The sequence below is a fragment of the Platalea leucorodia genome, assembly GCF_965183815.1.
Source record: "Platalea leucorodia genome assembly, chromosome: 2".
NCBI classification, from domain to species: Eukaryota; Metazoa; Chordata; class Aves; order Pelecaniformes; family Threskiornithidae; genus Platalea; species Platalea leucorodia.
The window spans coordinates 23,122,741-23,136,481 of NC_138824.1; the positions used below are offsets into that span (position 1 = coordinate 23,122,741).

The window sequence follows — 13,741 nt, forward strand, 5'->3', positions numbered from 1 at the left end:
GACTCTTTCTCAACCATTTTTAAAATCTAATGCAATCTGTATTATGAAAACACCTATGAGGAAGGAAGACTACGTTTTCATAGGGTCTTGCCTGAAGTTGTATATTTTTGGTGTCTTGGGGTTGTGTGATGATAGAGAATTTATACAGGATACATCCTTATGAATTTCTAAAAGTTGAAAGGTATTAAGCATAAAGTAGGGGACTGCAGAAAGAAGAAAGATTGTGGTTAATACAAACACATATTTCTTCTAAGTCTTTTAGAGGAAAAAAATAATAATAATAAAAATGTGATTGTGCCGGGTGACATATGTCTCTGTATAGATACTGCATCAGCAAGGTTCCTCTGTTTAGTACTATACCAGTGTCCTCTGCTGCTCAAATTGACTGCTTGGCAGTGGAAGCAAGTGGGTTCCCACCAAAATGGGGTTTGTTGCTCTAGATCATTTCTCTTTACCAAAGTACAAAGGAATGCTGAACTGATACTGATTCCTGGTTTCTTATGAAACTGAGTCTAGCAAATGCCAGTCCCATCTCCTTCTGCACCACTTTGTCCTTATTTCTGTCTCATTTTCCACATCCTGTTTCTGTCTTCATTAGCTACAAGAGTACCATGCTTTTTAACTTCTGCCATGTTGCATATCCATGTTTAAATTGTGCTGCTTAATCAAACTTGATATGGAAACAGCGGGGACAGAGACCTGGAAAAGTTTTCTTTACTCTGTCCCTCAACACCTGGGAGATGTGGCTGCAGGAAAAGCTCTGCTCAGTTACTGCAGCCAGAGGCAGCAAACATGGTTACCCCTCTGGGTTGGAAGAGCTGTGAGAGGCTGTGGCACGTTCACCATCACAGCACTTTCCTAAAGCTGCTAAATTCTAAACAGAACTTTTAATGTTGCAGTGCTGCCACATTTTTTGCCTTTCTTACAGAAATGACAGATGTATTCCTTGTATGACTGCGTTCTCTGCTAGACAGCATAGCCTTGCTCTAGCCTATGGAGCTGATGTGCTCGATAATTAGTAGCTTTGACTTTTTTACTTTTGCAAAATATCTTACTTTCTCAGAAAAAAAACCTCAGGAAAATACTAAATTTGTATCTCTAGCTGACTCTTAAATTCAGTCTGAAGCAGGTATCCAGCATGGAAAGCTGCAGGTGTTTCAAGTTTGACCAAGTTGTGTGCAGCTTGAAAGCCTTTCCATGGAAAGAATCAGGCAGCTTTTGCTATGAATGTCACTGTCTGCTACTAAATTAGGCTCCTGTTTTTAGGGGTGGGCTTTAAAATCTGGTATAGCTTTTCAGAATAATTTCTGGTGGCTGTCTATTAAAACTAGCAGAATCTTCTGTTGTGGCAAAGCAGCCTGTATACAGCATTCATCTTTTAAGAGCAGTTCTACTTTTAAGGAAAGTGTTTAGTAACACTAAGGATTTCTTCATAAAATGTGATGCTGCTCAATTTGTCAGCCATACAGGCCTGTTCCTGGCTAGTTATTTCAGGCAGTTCCTATCTTTTCACACTGGCCATCAGAGATTAAAATCTTTGAGCTCTTTGTTAAAACAGAAACATCATTTGCTGGAATCTGGTGTGGATTCCAGTGTGGAATTCAGACTGTATGGCCAGTGTGAAAAGATACGAGTCCAGCAAATGATGTTTCTGTTTTAACAAATAATCCTTGATAGGTAGTTCTGCATCTTGTATTGAGAAGACTTGCTCTATTTGCCACCAACTCCTTAACTCATCAGGAACGAGCAGGTGGGTGGTTAGGAGAACCTCTTTGCAGAGCTTCTGCTCACTACACAAGAGTTCTCTCTGGTACTGTCCTTAAGCTAAAAATTAGGTGAATTTTAAGCATTCAAAGATAAATGTAGTACCTAGAAATTGCTAGGTATCAGGACAGATTTTCCTCTGTACATTTTGACTACTGTAATTTGAACAGTCATATTGAATTATGACTTGAATAGCACTTATTTTAGGTGCTCAAATTCTTCTAAGGTTATTGAAGAACTGCCTCTTTTTAAACACCGTCTAGTACCGTAGGTAATATTTATCTCTACTAAGAATCTTATCTGTGTGTTTTCTCCCTGTTAGCAAGCAGATCTGATCTCCCTGGGGAAAGTTGTATTGGCTTTGGCTTGCAATTCTTTATCAGGAATTCAGAGAGAGAATTTGCAGAAAGCAATGGAACTGGTGACAATCAACTATTCCTCTGATCTGAAGAATCTGATTTTGTAAGTTTGCTTACTAAATCTTTTAAAGGGAATTACTACTTTTTTTTAAACATACAAATGAAAATGCCAAATGATATTTTTAGATGCAAGTAAGATTACAGATATAATTACTGTCACTGAGTTGTCTGCACAGTCAATGCATCGTTAAACATAATTTAAAATTTGTTTGTATAATGTGTGTTTTCATGGTGTATCTAATAAAATCAATGCCCTTTCTTTACTAAAGTGCTGTTAAAGCTCCTAATGAGAATTAGGAGCTTAAACAGAACAAGCATTTTAAATTGTCTTCAATACTGGGCTTCATTGCCTATACCTTAGCAATATGCTAGTATTATCTTACAGTTTCAGAAGGTGTTGAGAAATAGGCACATTGCCTTTTTGACCAAAGGGTTGAGCGCTAGTTTTTCTTGGCTGCATGTTATTTTATGTTGTTATTTAGTATAGTCGGCCTTTCTCCTCTTGCAGCCTAAGAGGGGGAAAGTAGAAATCTGTCCCCTCCCTCATTTGAAAAACAATTGCATGACAATCTGAATCTTCACATCTTCTCTCTTTTTGAGTATGTTCTTGCTGTTTGAGTGGGTGAACTATGCAGTTCTGTGAAAGTACACTCCTATCTTTTATAAATAACTGACTAGATGTATACATGTAAGTTAACACACATTTTCTCTGTTAGTATATTTTTTTTAAGAAATGCTGCAATTGTAAACTTTCTGTATTAAATAGACATCAGGGTCAAATAGTTATAAAATCATAACAGGATGATCTCTCTGGCATTTGCAGCATGTTTGAGTAATCTTTTTTGGGGTGGGGATATTTTGGCAGGTATTTGCTGACCGACCAAAACAGGCTTCGCAGTGTAAATGATATCATGCCTATGATTGGTGCGCGATTCTATACTCAGTTGGATGCTGCTCAAATGCGAAATGATGTTATAGAGGAAGACCTTGCAAAGGTAAATAATTTAGTAATTCCTACAGGAAGACCTATAGTCAGTATTCCTACAGCTGTACCTTGAAAGGGTATGTTTTCTACTGTTTTTTCCTTTTGTTTGTTTAGCAACCCAAGTAAATCTGCCTGTAGAACTGAGAACTCTGAGCCCAAGGTATTGAAAGTCCGAAAGCTCCAAGAACTACTAATTTTAGCCTATCCTCAGCTGAGCTTTCACTAAAGTAACATCTTCATGTCCAACCAGCAGTCTTGGGGAAAAGATGTTCTTTTTAGAATGGTTAAAAAGTAGTATTCTGAGTAAATAAGGTCATGTATGTCATCACACACTAGATCATGTAGTTTGTGCTAGAGGTTATACAGCAACAAATGTTGCTTTTAAATTCTTGGATAAATTTGGATTCCAGTGTCCCTTTACTTATCTCAGACGTTTTCCTTTCCAAATGAATGCTAGGTCATGGAGGTAGAGGTTTCCCTGAATTATGCACCTCTTGCTGTGTGGGTCTGGTTGGTCTATCAAGTTCAGTCAAGGTATCGAGTGCTAGCTACAGAAGAAATATGTACTTTGTCCCATGTGAGTGTGTATTTGTTCAACAGGAAAGGGTGTCTGCTCATCAGAAACCACTTAGCACAGGATTTTCTAACAAGATTGAGATACATTACAGAAGACTTTCATGATGCTGAAGATATGTGTGGGATAGGGTATTAAGTTTTTAAGGATTTAATCAAGTCTTGTGAATCCTTTCCATTACATAACCTCATTGAGAATTTTTTTTAAGAGGCAGTAGACCAGTGGTTGGGATTCTGATCGACTGGTTCTCTTAATTTCTCCACCACTGGCTTGTTGAATAACAGTTTTTCCCTCCCTAGTGAAAGATACTGAAATCTATCAGAAGCAAAGAGCTGTAGAAGAGCAAGGCCATTATCTACTTTGGATGCAGAGCTCTAGATGACAGGTGCCCACTCTGTCAGAGTCAACCACTACTCCTGCTCTGAAGATGTTTACGATCATTTCGTGTCAAGGTGGCCTGATGTGCCTGTGCAAATTTGGGCAGGTGGACTTTTTCCTATAACAAAGATGGAGATTGTCCTGTAATCAGCATTAAAGCAGTCCACATTTTCAGTCAGGTTGTTTGTAGCAGTTGCTTAGCACTGGCAGGTGAGCACAGCCACTACAAATCCAAGTTGTTGCATAGTCCCCGGTTTGGCAATAGCTGTTTACCTGGCAGTGATAAATAGCAGTTGCTGATTAGCTGTTTGTACTACCGCATCCTCAGTAACATCAGAGCTACTGTATCCCTTAAATCTAGCCTGGTACCCTCTCTTCATTATTGCCCCAAAGCAGATGCGTAGGGGAGAGTATTAGAACAAGACTAGCATGTATGATATTTTCCCTTGTATTCTCCAAGCATGCAGTCATCTGTAGCTGGAGGTGGTTTGTATGTAATTAATAACTTTGTTTTCTTGAAGACATGAATACTTTGTTACTCCCGTAATGCTCACATTTCAGACAGCAGTGACCCCATTACTCTATCCCTTTCCTTCCTCACCTTAATATTCCCATCATCTCTATGTCACAGCATCCAAAGCCTCAGTTTTTCAAGTCCTCTAATCCACTCTGTAGAAGAGCTCCCTGCCCTACAGGCTACCAAGCCTGCAGGGAGGCCACCTGGAGACTTAGTGCCAGTGTTGTTGCTCAGCTGTGTCACCATTGACTGGGAATCTGCAAAGCAGATGTGGTTTGGGCTTTTGTGTATTTGGCCACATACCAAAAAATTATTTGGAGGTTGCGTAGACTTCTGCTAGCTGGACAAGGTAAGTCTTCCCTGTCAATCTGTAAATGTAGCTACAGTTCTGGTACAAGCTGTTCTGCTGTGTGTTTTTTAAGACTGGTAACAGAAGTCTTGCAACCCATAGGTTGTCTGAGGTCAGGCTGTTATCACCTTGACCTACTTTATTTACCCAGCTCTGCACAGTAATCTACTCCGGACTGAATTAATTTGAAATCAATATGATCGTGCATGGAATGAGATGCAGCTTAGCATGAATAATGTTGGAGGGCTGGGCCATTGGAGAATATGAATAATATCAGGAGAGAATCTTTTTTTCCTGCCAGCTTTGAGCAGCTTTTACTTAAACAAAAGATTAATCCACAGTGTAATGTAAGCTAGGCTGTAACTCTTTTTCCTGTATCCTAATTGATGAGGAAAAATGTATGAAATAAATTTTTTAATTGTGTGTATTCTAAGCATCTATAATTCTAATGTTCTGTCTTCTGTGTGAGCTCGTTCGCATTGCCTTGTCTCTGTCATTGATGGGCTCAGAATTTATACTGTTTTAAGACTTAAAGTCTAGCTTTTTTTGGAAAAACTTCTTTCAAAATTATATTTGGAATCAATTGTAATTTGAATGTTAGTCTGATATTATTGTTGCTAAACATTTACTAATAATGGCCTACAAAGCATTTCTGAAAAACAAATCTGGTAGATTATGTTCCTTCTCATCTTTACCTGAAATAAGGTATTATACGATACACTTCTATAGGTCTTGATAACTGTGTGTATACATTAACATATTCTTTTTTAACTTAATATATTTTAGCATACCTGTAAGTATAGGCTGGCAAGAGACTAGACTTATATTTCCTTAAAGAAACAGATTGCCTGATCCAGTTCCTGCTGGGGCAGTAAGGTGTCATTAGTTGTTAAATCTCCACATTATAATATGAATATGAAGTGTTAAAATTAGCATTGGCCTACCAATACACAATATATAATGCATTCGTTCTCTTTCTGAAAAAATTATACGCTCCTCTAGAATAAATAAATGATTGCAATTAATAGTGCTTCATTGGCATTACTACTGTATATATTTTGCAAATAAGTGTCTTAATTTTATGTTTCAGAAACTTTAATAACCTGTTTCTTGTTTTCTAGGAGGTGCAAAATGGAAGGTTGTTTAGACTTCTAGCAAAATTGGGAACAATAAATGAGAGACCAGAGTAAGAAATACTTGTTTTCATGGTGTAGAGTATTGAAAAGCCAGTTTGCAATGCAGGGTTTCTTCCTTCATGAATTTAAGCTAAACATTTTCCCCATATTTGCCCCTGAAGAAATGAGTATTTAAGAAGCCTTGAGGAAAAATGAGATGAGCAACTTTGACCAAAATTTTAAATAAAGGAGAAGACTACAAATAGATATGCCAAAGTTGCTTCATTTATTTAGTATGTTTTTTCTTAGCAGTCTCTTGTGAGTGACAGTAGTTTTTGAGGAAATCCATAGCTTGCTTTAACTGTAGCAAATGGTGTAGATATTGGTTTTAAGCTAGTTAATTTTCAGCTTGTTTTTATCAACTACTACATAAAAATGTTCATGGTCCATTTTCTGTGCTATTGAATAGACTTGGAGTTGTGTTTGTAATGCTGGTTTCTAACATTTACATGTTAAACTTGTTGAAGATAACTCTTGCTTTCTTCCATTGCTTTTCTGTGGGCCTTTGGTAGGCATTAGCTTTGGTACTTCAGCTGAGAAACTTTGAATATGTTATCTTCTGTCTGTGACAGAGGAGAGACTGTAATTTAATTGAAAGTTATAACAGGTAGCTTAGCAGAGCAGTAAGATTACTCAGTTTAGATTGAAGAGTCATGTATATCTGTGGGTTTTGATTTTTCTTAACTTTGTGAGCTTTAATATGAGCCTTTGTTTTACACCAGGTTTCAGAAGGACCCAACGTGGTCAGAAACTGGAGACAGGTATTTACTAAAGCTCTTTCGAGATCACCTTTTCCATCAGGTGACAGAAGCGGGTACTCCTTGGATTGACCTCAGTCACATTATCTCATGTCTTAACAAGGTACACTGTACTTGGGTTAGCTTTTAAAAATTTGTTTGGGTTAACTTTCTTTAAAATAATATTCCACTTCAAAGCAAGTTGGCATTGGCAGGTTAATTCTGTTGATTTAACTGTTGGTTATTTTCCCCCTGTTGTGGATGAAAACAATGTATTCACTAAGCTAATATTCAAACATTTATGGATATTTTAAATAAACTTAGTACATTAATATTCAAACTTGGAATTCAGTAATATAGCATGAGATACAGTATTAACTTCTCATCCTAGAATGCATTGAATACTGTGGATAAGCAATGCTGGTCCCTTTATGCTACTCTGGTCTTTCAACACAGCATAAAGGATCCATAAAACCCCTTTAACTGGGGGAGGTTTCTGCTGATACAGTTATCAGAAGACGGTCATAAGGCAAGAGGATCCATTCCTAAACTGTGCTGACCAGAGTAGGAGACAGGAGGGAAACTGCAATAGTAATTTGTGCAAAATCTTTACCATCTAGGACAGTGCTGGAAAATTTCTGCAACTTACCAGGTTAAGTCCACTTCTGATTACTTCCCTAGCCTCTCCAGCCCTTCATTTTCCAAGGGTGATTTAACAAAGCCATTTGCAGTTTTCCAAGAGCTGCACCACTAGCAAAATTTTAGCTGAGCGCTCTCATGATTAATGAGCAAGAGATGTCTGAGAGACCACAAGATCTTCAGTAGCTGTAGAACTGGTCTTGCTCCATAAATTAAAGTACATGAGCTGATTATTTTTTTTTTTTATTGGCAGATCAGCTTTCAACTTATTTTACATTGTTTTGCCGAACTTCAGTAATTCATAGGAAACTAAGATGCTGCTGCTACTTTTTTTTTTTTTTCTTGGTAGCTGCTTGGTCATTCCATTCACTCCATAGAGAATGGTGGTGCAGACACTGACAACATACAGTTTCAGTGGCTAGTATTTTCTTTTCTAGGATTAGGATAGCCAACTTTCTCTACCAGAAAAAATTGAATATATTCAGATCCTTTGACATGTAACAAGTGACTTAACTACAGTTAAATCTTCTTCTAAATTGTCAGGGCTTTTAATCTCCTATTAGACCACTGCTGTGCATTTCTTTAACCTCCTTTTTATCTTTCTGGTTGGTGTCTGTAATCACTTTAAAAAGGACATTAAAGGGATTGAGGCTAAATCAAAAAGAAAGCATGTTGATATTCAAATAGGCAGTGAAATGCCATCATGATTTGAAAGCAGTGACCCGTACAGTACTGTAGCAAGAGGGGACAGTCCTGAATTCGTAGGTCAGGTAAGAGATGGTGTCAAAGAATGCCTTGTTCTATAAATGTTCATGGCTTACCTTTTTAAACTGAGGCTCTTCTCTTCTGTGGTTGTGGGCTCAGCACACAAAAAATGTAAGGCTTACAGAACCCTACTTTGGAAATACACTCTAAAAAACACTTCTGAAACTGTAGTGTGCACTAATAGAAGTGGTTATTTGGACTTTCCTGCTACACTCCAAAAGCATTCCTTTTGAATGAAAATTACTCTATTGTTTAAAAAAAAAAATTTTTTTTTTTTCAATGTGGCGTTTTGGATTTTTTTTTCAGCTGAGATACTGATTTATGCCTCCACAGGAGGAGAGAAAGAAAGCCATAAATATTGATGTTTCTAGTTAGCTGTGTGGCTTTCTTAGTACAGATCTTCCATGTCCTATATTCATTAAGGTAATTCAGTGATTTCTTGTATGATGGTAATGGGAACAGTAGACAATATTTCACAAACACCTTAATTGTAATGGATGTTGGAAGAGACTGGTGGTTTTATCCTATTCTACAGGAATTAAAAGCTAATTGGCTGGCTTTTGTCCTTCTGAAGCTATTCATGAAGAAGGAACTTTAAATTTTGGGGGTTCCAGCTTTTAAGGTTATGCTTAGAACATGATTTTAGAAGACAAATGCAAGAAACTTCTAACTTACTGTGTTGCTCCAGACAGCAGGTAGTGGAAGATCTCAGTGACAAATTTAATCCTTCTTCTGCTATTCAGTACAACATTATAATACATTTATTTAATCCTGCTGGGGTTGTATTTCCAAAGATTGTCTCAATAGTGTCATATCCCACTTGTCTCTGCCCCACCTTCTGTATCAGAACAAGAAAGTTTGTAGTGTCAAGTATTTGGAAATATCAATGTATCGACTAAAACAGAGCTACAGAAGTTTTGCATTATAAGGGAGTCTGACAATTCTCCATTGATGAACATTTCTTGCAAAGTGAGGAAGGCATAAGATATAGTGTTGGAAGGGACTTCAGCATGTAAAGTAGGATATTCCTCTGTTCCAAATTAGGATTTAGTGGTACATATCTAAAGTATGTAGTGTAACATGTAGTTTTTTAATATTGAATTTGAGAAGTCAGAACAAAATACAGAAACAAACGTGGAACAGCTTTTAATCTTTAATCCCAAATTATCTATTTGTTTATGGATTATAACTAGGTAATCTTTTGGGGTGGTTTTTTTGTATGTGGGTGTTTTGTTGTTTTTTTGGGGTTGTGTTTGTTTTTTGTTTTAGGGTTTTTTTTTTTGTTAGAGTAGGGGGTGAAATGTACCATACAGCTTAGGAACTAGTTTGTTTTCAGTACTGCCAAAAATGTGAGGTTTGGGTTTCTGCAGGTTTTCAGACTACCTGGGGCTGGTCCATCCGTTATTTCATTTTAGAGTGCGCAAGAAGTAATTTACCTACCCTACATGGAGGCTTGTGGATCTTATGTGCAAACGTAATGTCAAACGTGGTTTTGTTCATCAGGAGCTATATGGAAATTTTGCTAGGCTTTCTACACAGGGGAAGATAGCATTGCAGGATTATTAGCTTTATGGAAAGGGAAGAAAACAATGGTAACCTAGTCCAAAGGTCTGGAATGTCCATCAGGTTAAGACCAAAATGTCTCGATTTTTTGGCAAGTACATTGTTGTGGTGCAGTTCGGATCCTTCCGTTCTGTGATGTTAGCAGATTTGAACTGCACCACAACAACGTACTTGCCAAGAAATTGATTGCTTTTGTTATTGGGGAAATGTTTTGCCATTTCTTTCACACTTCTTTTATTTTATCTTTTGCATTCTTGTTACAGTTAGATGCTGGTGTGCCAGAAAAAATAAGCCTCATTTCCAGAGATGAGAAGAGTGTACTTGTGGTAACTTACAGCGATTTAAAACGCTGCTTTGAAAATACTTTTCAAGAACTGATTGCAGCCGCAAATGGTCAGTTGTAGTATTTGCTGAAAGCATGCAGGACATTGCTGAGGAACTTAACCAATAGCAAATTGCACTACAGCTGAATTGTTGTTGTCATCTCATTTCACATTTGGGAAACAAACAGGAGATGAGCAAAGCTGCTTGCACTTCAGTCAGGTACACTGTTACTTGAAGGGAAGAATGTTTCACTTATCCTAGAGCTAAGGCTGCCATTGGAGGCTTTATCTGTGAAGAATTTATTTTAGATTAAGGAACACATCAGGTGCATGATGTTCCTGCTTTTATTTTTTCCACTTGTATATGCACTAATTTTAATTTTTTTAAGACTTTTCTGATCTCTGAAGTTTTGCCACATTGTATACTTAAGGGAAACTCTTTGCAAGGACATTTCTGGGATACATTTTTGTCACTGAGGATATAGCAAAATTTATTCATTTTTGATATTATTTGCACCCAGAATAGCATAAAGGACCAGGTAAATAATTTAATAGAAATTGTGTTCTATTAATGACCGTTTAGTTTGTAACCTCTGTAAAAGTGTGTTGTATGCAAGCTCTGTATGCCACCCACTGTTAGCTCAAAGAAATGTGAGAAGATGAAACTTTTTTAAAACCAGTCACGTGAAGTATCGGTGAATTGACAAAAAAGGAAAGAAAGTCCCTGTCATTTGATTTAAACTTTGTCTAAGCAAAGTGACGAAAATAGCATAATGGGAAACATCTATAATTTAAGGAGCATATCAAACTTGCTCTAAACACAACCAGCGCCTTTTAAAAACTGTTTGTACGTTTTCCTGCTAGTCAGAAGCATTTACATTTATGCAATTTTTTTAATAGATTTTTTTTTTTAAAGAAATTGTTTAAATGCCTGAAGTTTCAGGATTGTATTACTTTAGGTTATTTACAGTATAATTTTTGTATAAAGTTCTGTTCTTTGAACCACAGCTTTATTATGGTACGCTACACTGGATACAGATACAGAGACACTGTTAAAAGAAGATTAACTAAACACAGCAGTTGTCTGGCATCAAGAGCTTTTCAAGTTTTACAGCCTGAATCTGGAGGGATAATGATCTGCTGTGCCTTTGCAGTCACTGCTTAGCCCAAAGTAATATTACTTTTGATAATACTCAACACATGAATATTCCTGAAGTAATTCAGTCTCAAAAGTCTGGAATTTTCCTCCTCAATTACCTTTCTAATATTTGGACATGCAGTTGTCTCCAAACTTGGGTATTCATGGGATTTCTAGTTAAACACCTACACTTTGATACTGAAGACTGCCAAATATGTAGGAATTTCCGTTCTTAAAGCAGTAGTGAAGACTGTATCTATCCTTTCCCAGCACTGAATGTTTTAATAGCACTGGGTGCTCACCATGAAGAAAATGTGGAAACTCAAAAGGTCAGGACAGACTCTAAGCACTTGCAACTGATGTTACTGACATCAATTTTAATAATTCTCAATATTTGTAGTTTTCAGAGAAGTTTTTAATATTTCTCTGTCCACTTTTATAAGCTTTAAAATGATTCTCCGCCTTGAGACTTGCATCAAGAAAAAAGCAACTCTCTTCACATCGAAAGCTTTGAAGACTAGGGACATGCTTTACACATTTTAGAAAATGTGGTTGAATCCACATTAGGTAGCATCAGTTGTTGAGTTTAAAAATCGATTATTGTTGCATTTGATCGAATGAATTTTAAAAGGAACATAATGTTTAATATTCAAACAGTTGCCAGAATGTTCTTTTTAATATAAAAGGAACAGGAACTTTGAAAAGTGAACATGCAAAACAGTCTTTTATCATCAGCTCATGTATTTGAGGAAGAGCAGCTGTCTTTTATATGTTTTTTGACAAATCATATTGTAATTCTTTTGTACAAAAAAGAAGTACTTGTATTCTAGAAGAAATATGAAATGCTTAATTTATAAGCGGGCTGAGGTTTTTTCCAGTATTGTTTTCTTTGAAAATGAAAGGGGATCATCTGTTCAGTTGTGGGGTTTGGGAACCTTTGAAAATTTAATTTGTGGACCAATATTTTGTGAAAGTGTAAGGCAGGGGTAAAATAGGGCTTGAATTCTCATCCTTTTTAGACCAGCAAACCACCCTCTGCAAGACATGTCTAAATTGCAAACCTGTGTGTATCTGCATAATGTCAGTTTGCTTCAGCCCCTAGTAACCTCAGGACTTGGTTTAAAAATAAAAAGGTAGACAGCTAATAAGTTTTCATACATAATGTCAGCCAGAAAATATTTGGTGTCAGGTAATACATAAAATAAAAAAAAAGTTGAGCTTTGTTTTCTATTTATTTCATTTGGTCTGTATTTGGGAATGATTTAAACAGTCTGAAGTTCAGCTTGGGTGTTTTTTTGGGGGAGAGCCTTTCTACCCCATTTTAATTCCATTTAGAAGGTTGTCCTAAAGATGTAGTTTGATCCATTCATAGGAAGAACTGTGTATCTGTATTTAAAAAGAAGAGCCACCAGGATGTGCCCTCCCAGATGGGAAATTTAATTCTGACCTTCCTATTTTTTACAGCTAAAAGCACAGAAGGGACAACCTTTGAAATCACCTGATGTTGGTCATTTTAATTTTTGTACCTGTTTTAAATTCTGTTGCTGTATTTACTATATTGTAAATATTTCGTTGAGGATACCTCTGTATTTTTGATTTGCCCTTGTTTCAGTAATTCAGGTGTCAACTGCTTCCCCTAAAAAGCACCAGTATGTTAAGTTCCAATGTCATGATCCCAATATGTGTTACTCATCTTTAATCCTGTTTTCATTCTTCATGTGTACAGCAGTATTTTTAATAAAGAATACCAGAAATAACGTGGCCTTATTTTGACAATGCGAAGTTCTGAAGTTGGATACGGGGCTTTTCAACTTTGGTGCTGGAATTGTATTTCGTTCTATCGTATTTCTTTTCTATTTACGCTGTCTGCAATGCAGAGTTTAAACAATAATGAGTCACAAAGTGTGTTTAGTGCTTGCCACTTAGAGTATATCAGATGTCCTAAAACTTACAGATGTTGTTGACTAGAATCTTACTAATACACGTTTCTTAAACTCCCAAGTCAAGTCCCATCTGCTTCACTACACAAGCCCTAATTTTGAAAACTCTGTTGAAGTACCCTTACTTTCATGTTTATTGAGCTTTTTTTGCCCAATAACAAAGTATATTAATTTGAGAATTTGCATGTGGAGTCATTGACAGCTTCATTTCCCAGAATTATTTTTCTGTATTGTTAACCAGCACAGGTGAGATGATTTACTGGTGGGGTAAAATCTCCTATACCCATCCAGTCCTGACTGTGTTTATGTAATGTGAAATTTTGTGCAATATATGTGAAATTGTCAATACTCCCTGCGTACATTTAACATGGAGTCATTATCCCTTAAATTGCAGTGTTTTAGAAATTTTATTATATAAGCTGCAGTAAGCTTGATTGATGCACTTATCTAGGCTCCAGTTTCCTTCTGAGTAATG

At 36.6% G+C, this 13,741-nt stretch overlaps 1 protein-coding gene across 12 annotated transcripts in view; it reads left to right on the forward strand.

Annotated features, from left to right (window-relative positions):
* The window catches only part of PAN3 (poly(A) specific ribonuclease subunit PAN3), an 85,839-nt gene extending 72,766 nt beyond the window's left edge, over nucleotides 1–13,073 (forward strand). For 5 of the 12 annotated variants that reach the window (XM_082305041.1, XM_082305045.1, XM_082305042.1 and 2 more), the window contains 5 exons: nucleotides 2,087–2,226; nucleotides 3,049–3,178; nucleotides 6,108–6,172; nucleotides 6,884–7,022; nucleotides 10,129–13,072. In XM_082305041.1, the coding sequence (XP_082161167.1) occupies nucleotides 2,087–2,226; nucleotides 3,049–3,178; nucleotides 6,108–6,172; nucleotides 6,884–7,022; nucleotides 10,129–10,269 (615 nt within the window). In that variant the 3' untranslated portion in view covers nucleotides 10,270–13,072. Of the gene's footprint in view, nucleotides 1–2,086; nucleotides 2,227–3,048; nucleotides 3,179–4,751; nucleotides 4,987–6,107; nucleotides 6,173–6,883; nucleotides 7,023–8,169; nucleotides 8,308–10,128 lie in introns of those variants that run through there. The other 7 variants (XM_082305046.1, XM_082305049.1, XM_082305047.1 and 4 more) reach the window with 4 other exon arrangements.
* The last annotated feature ends 668 nt before the right edge of the window (nucleotides 13,074–13,741 follow it).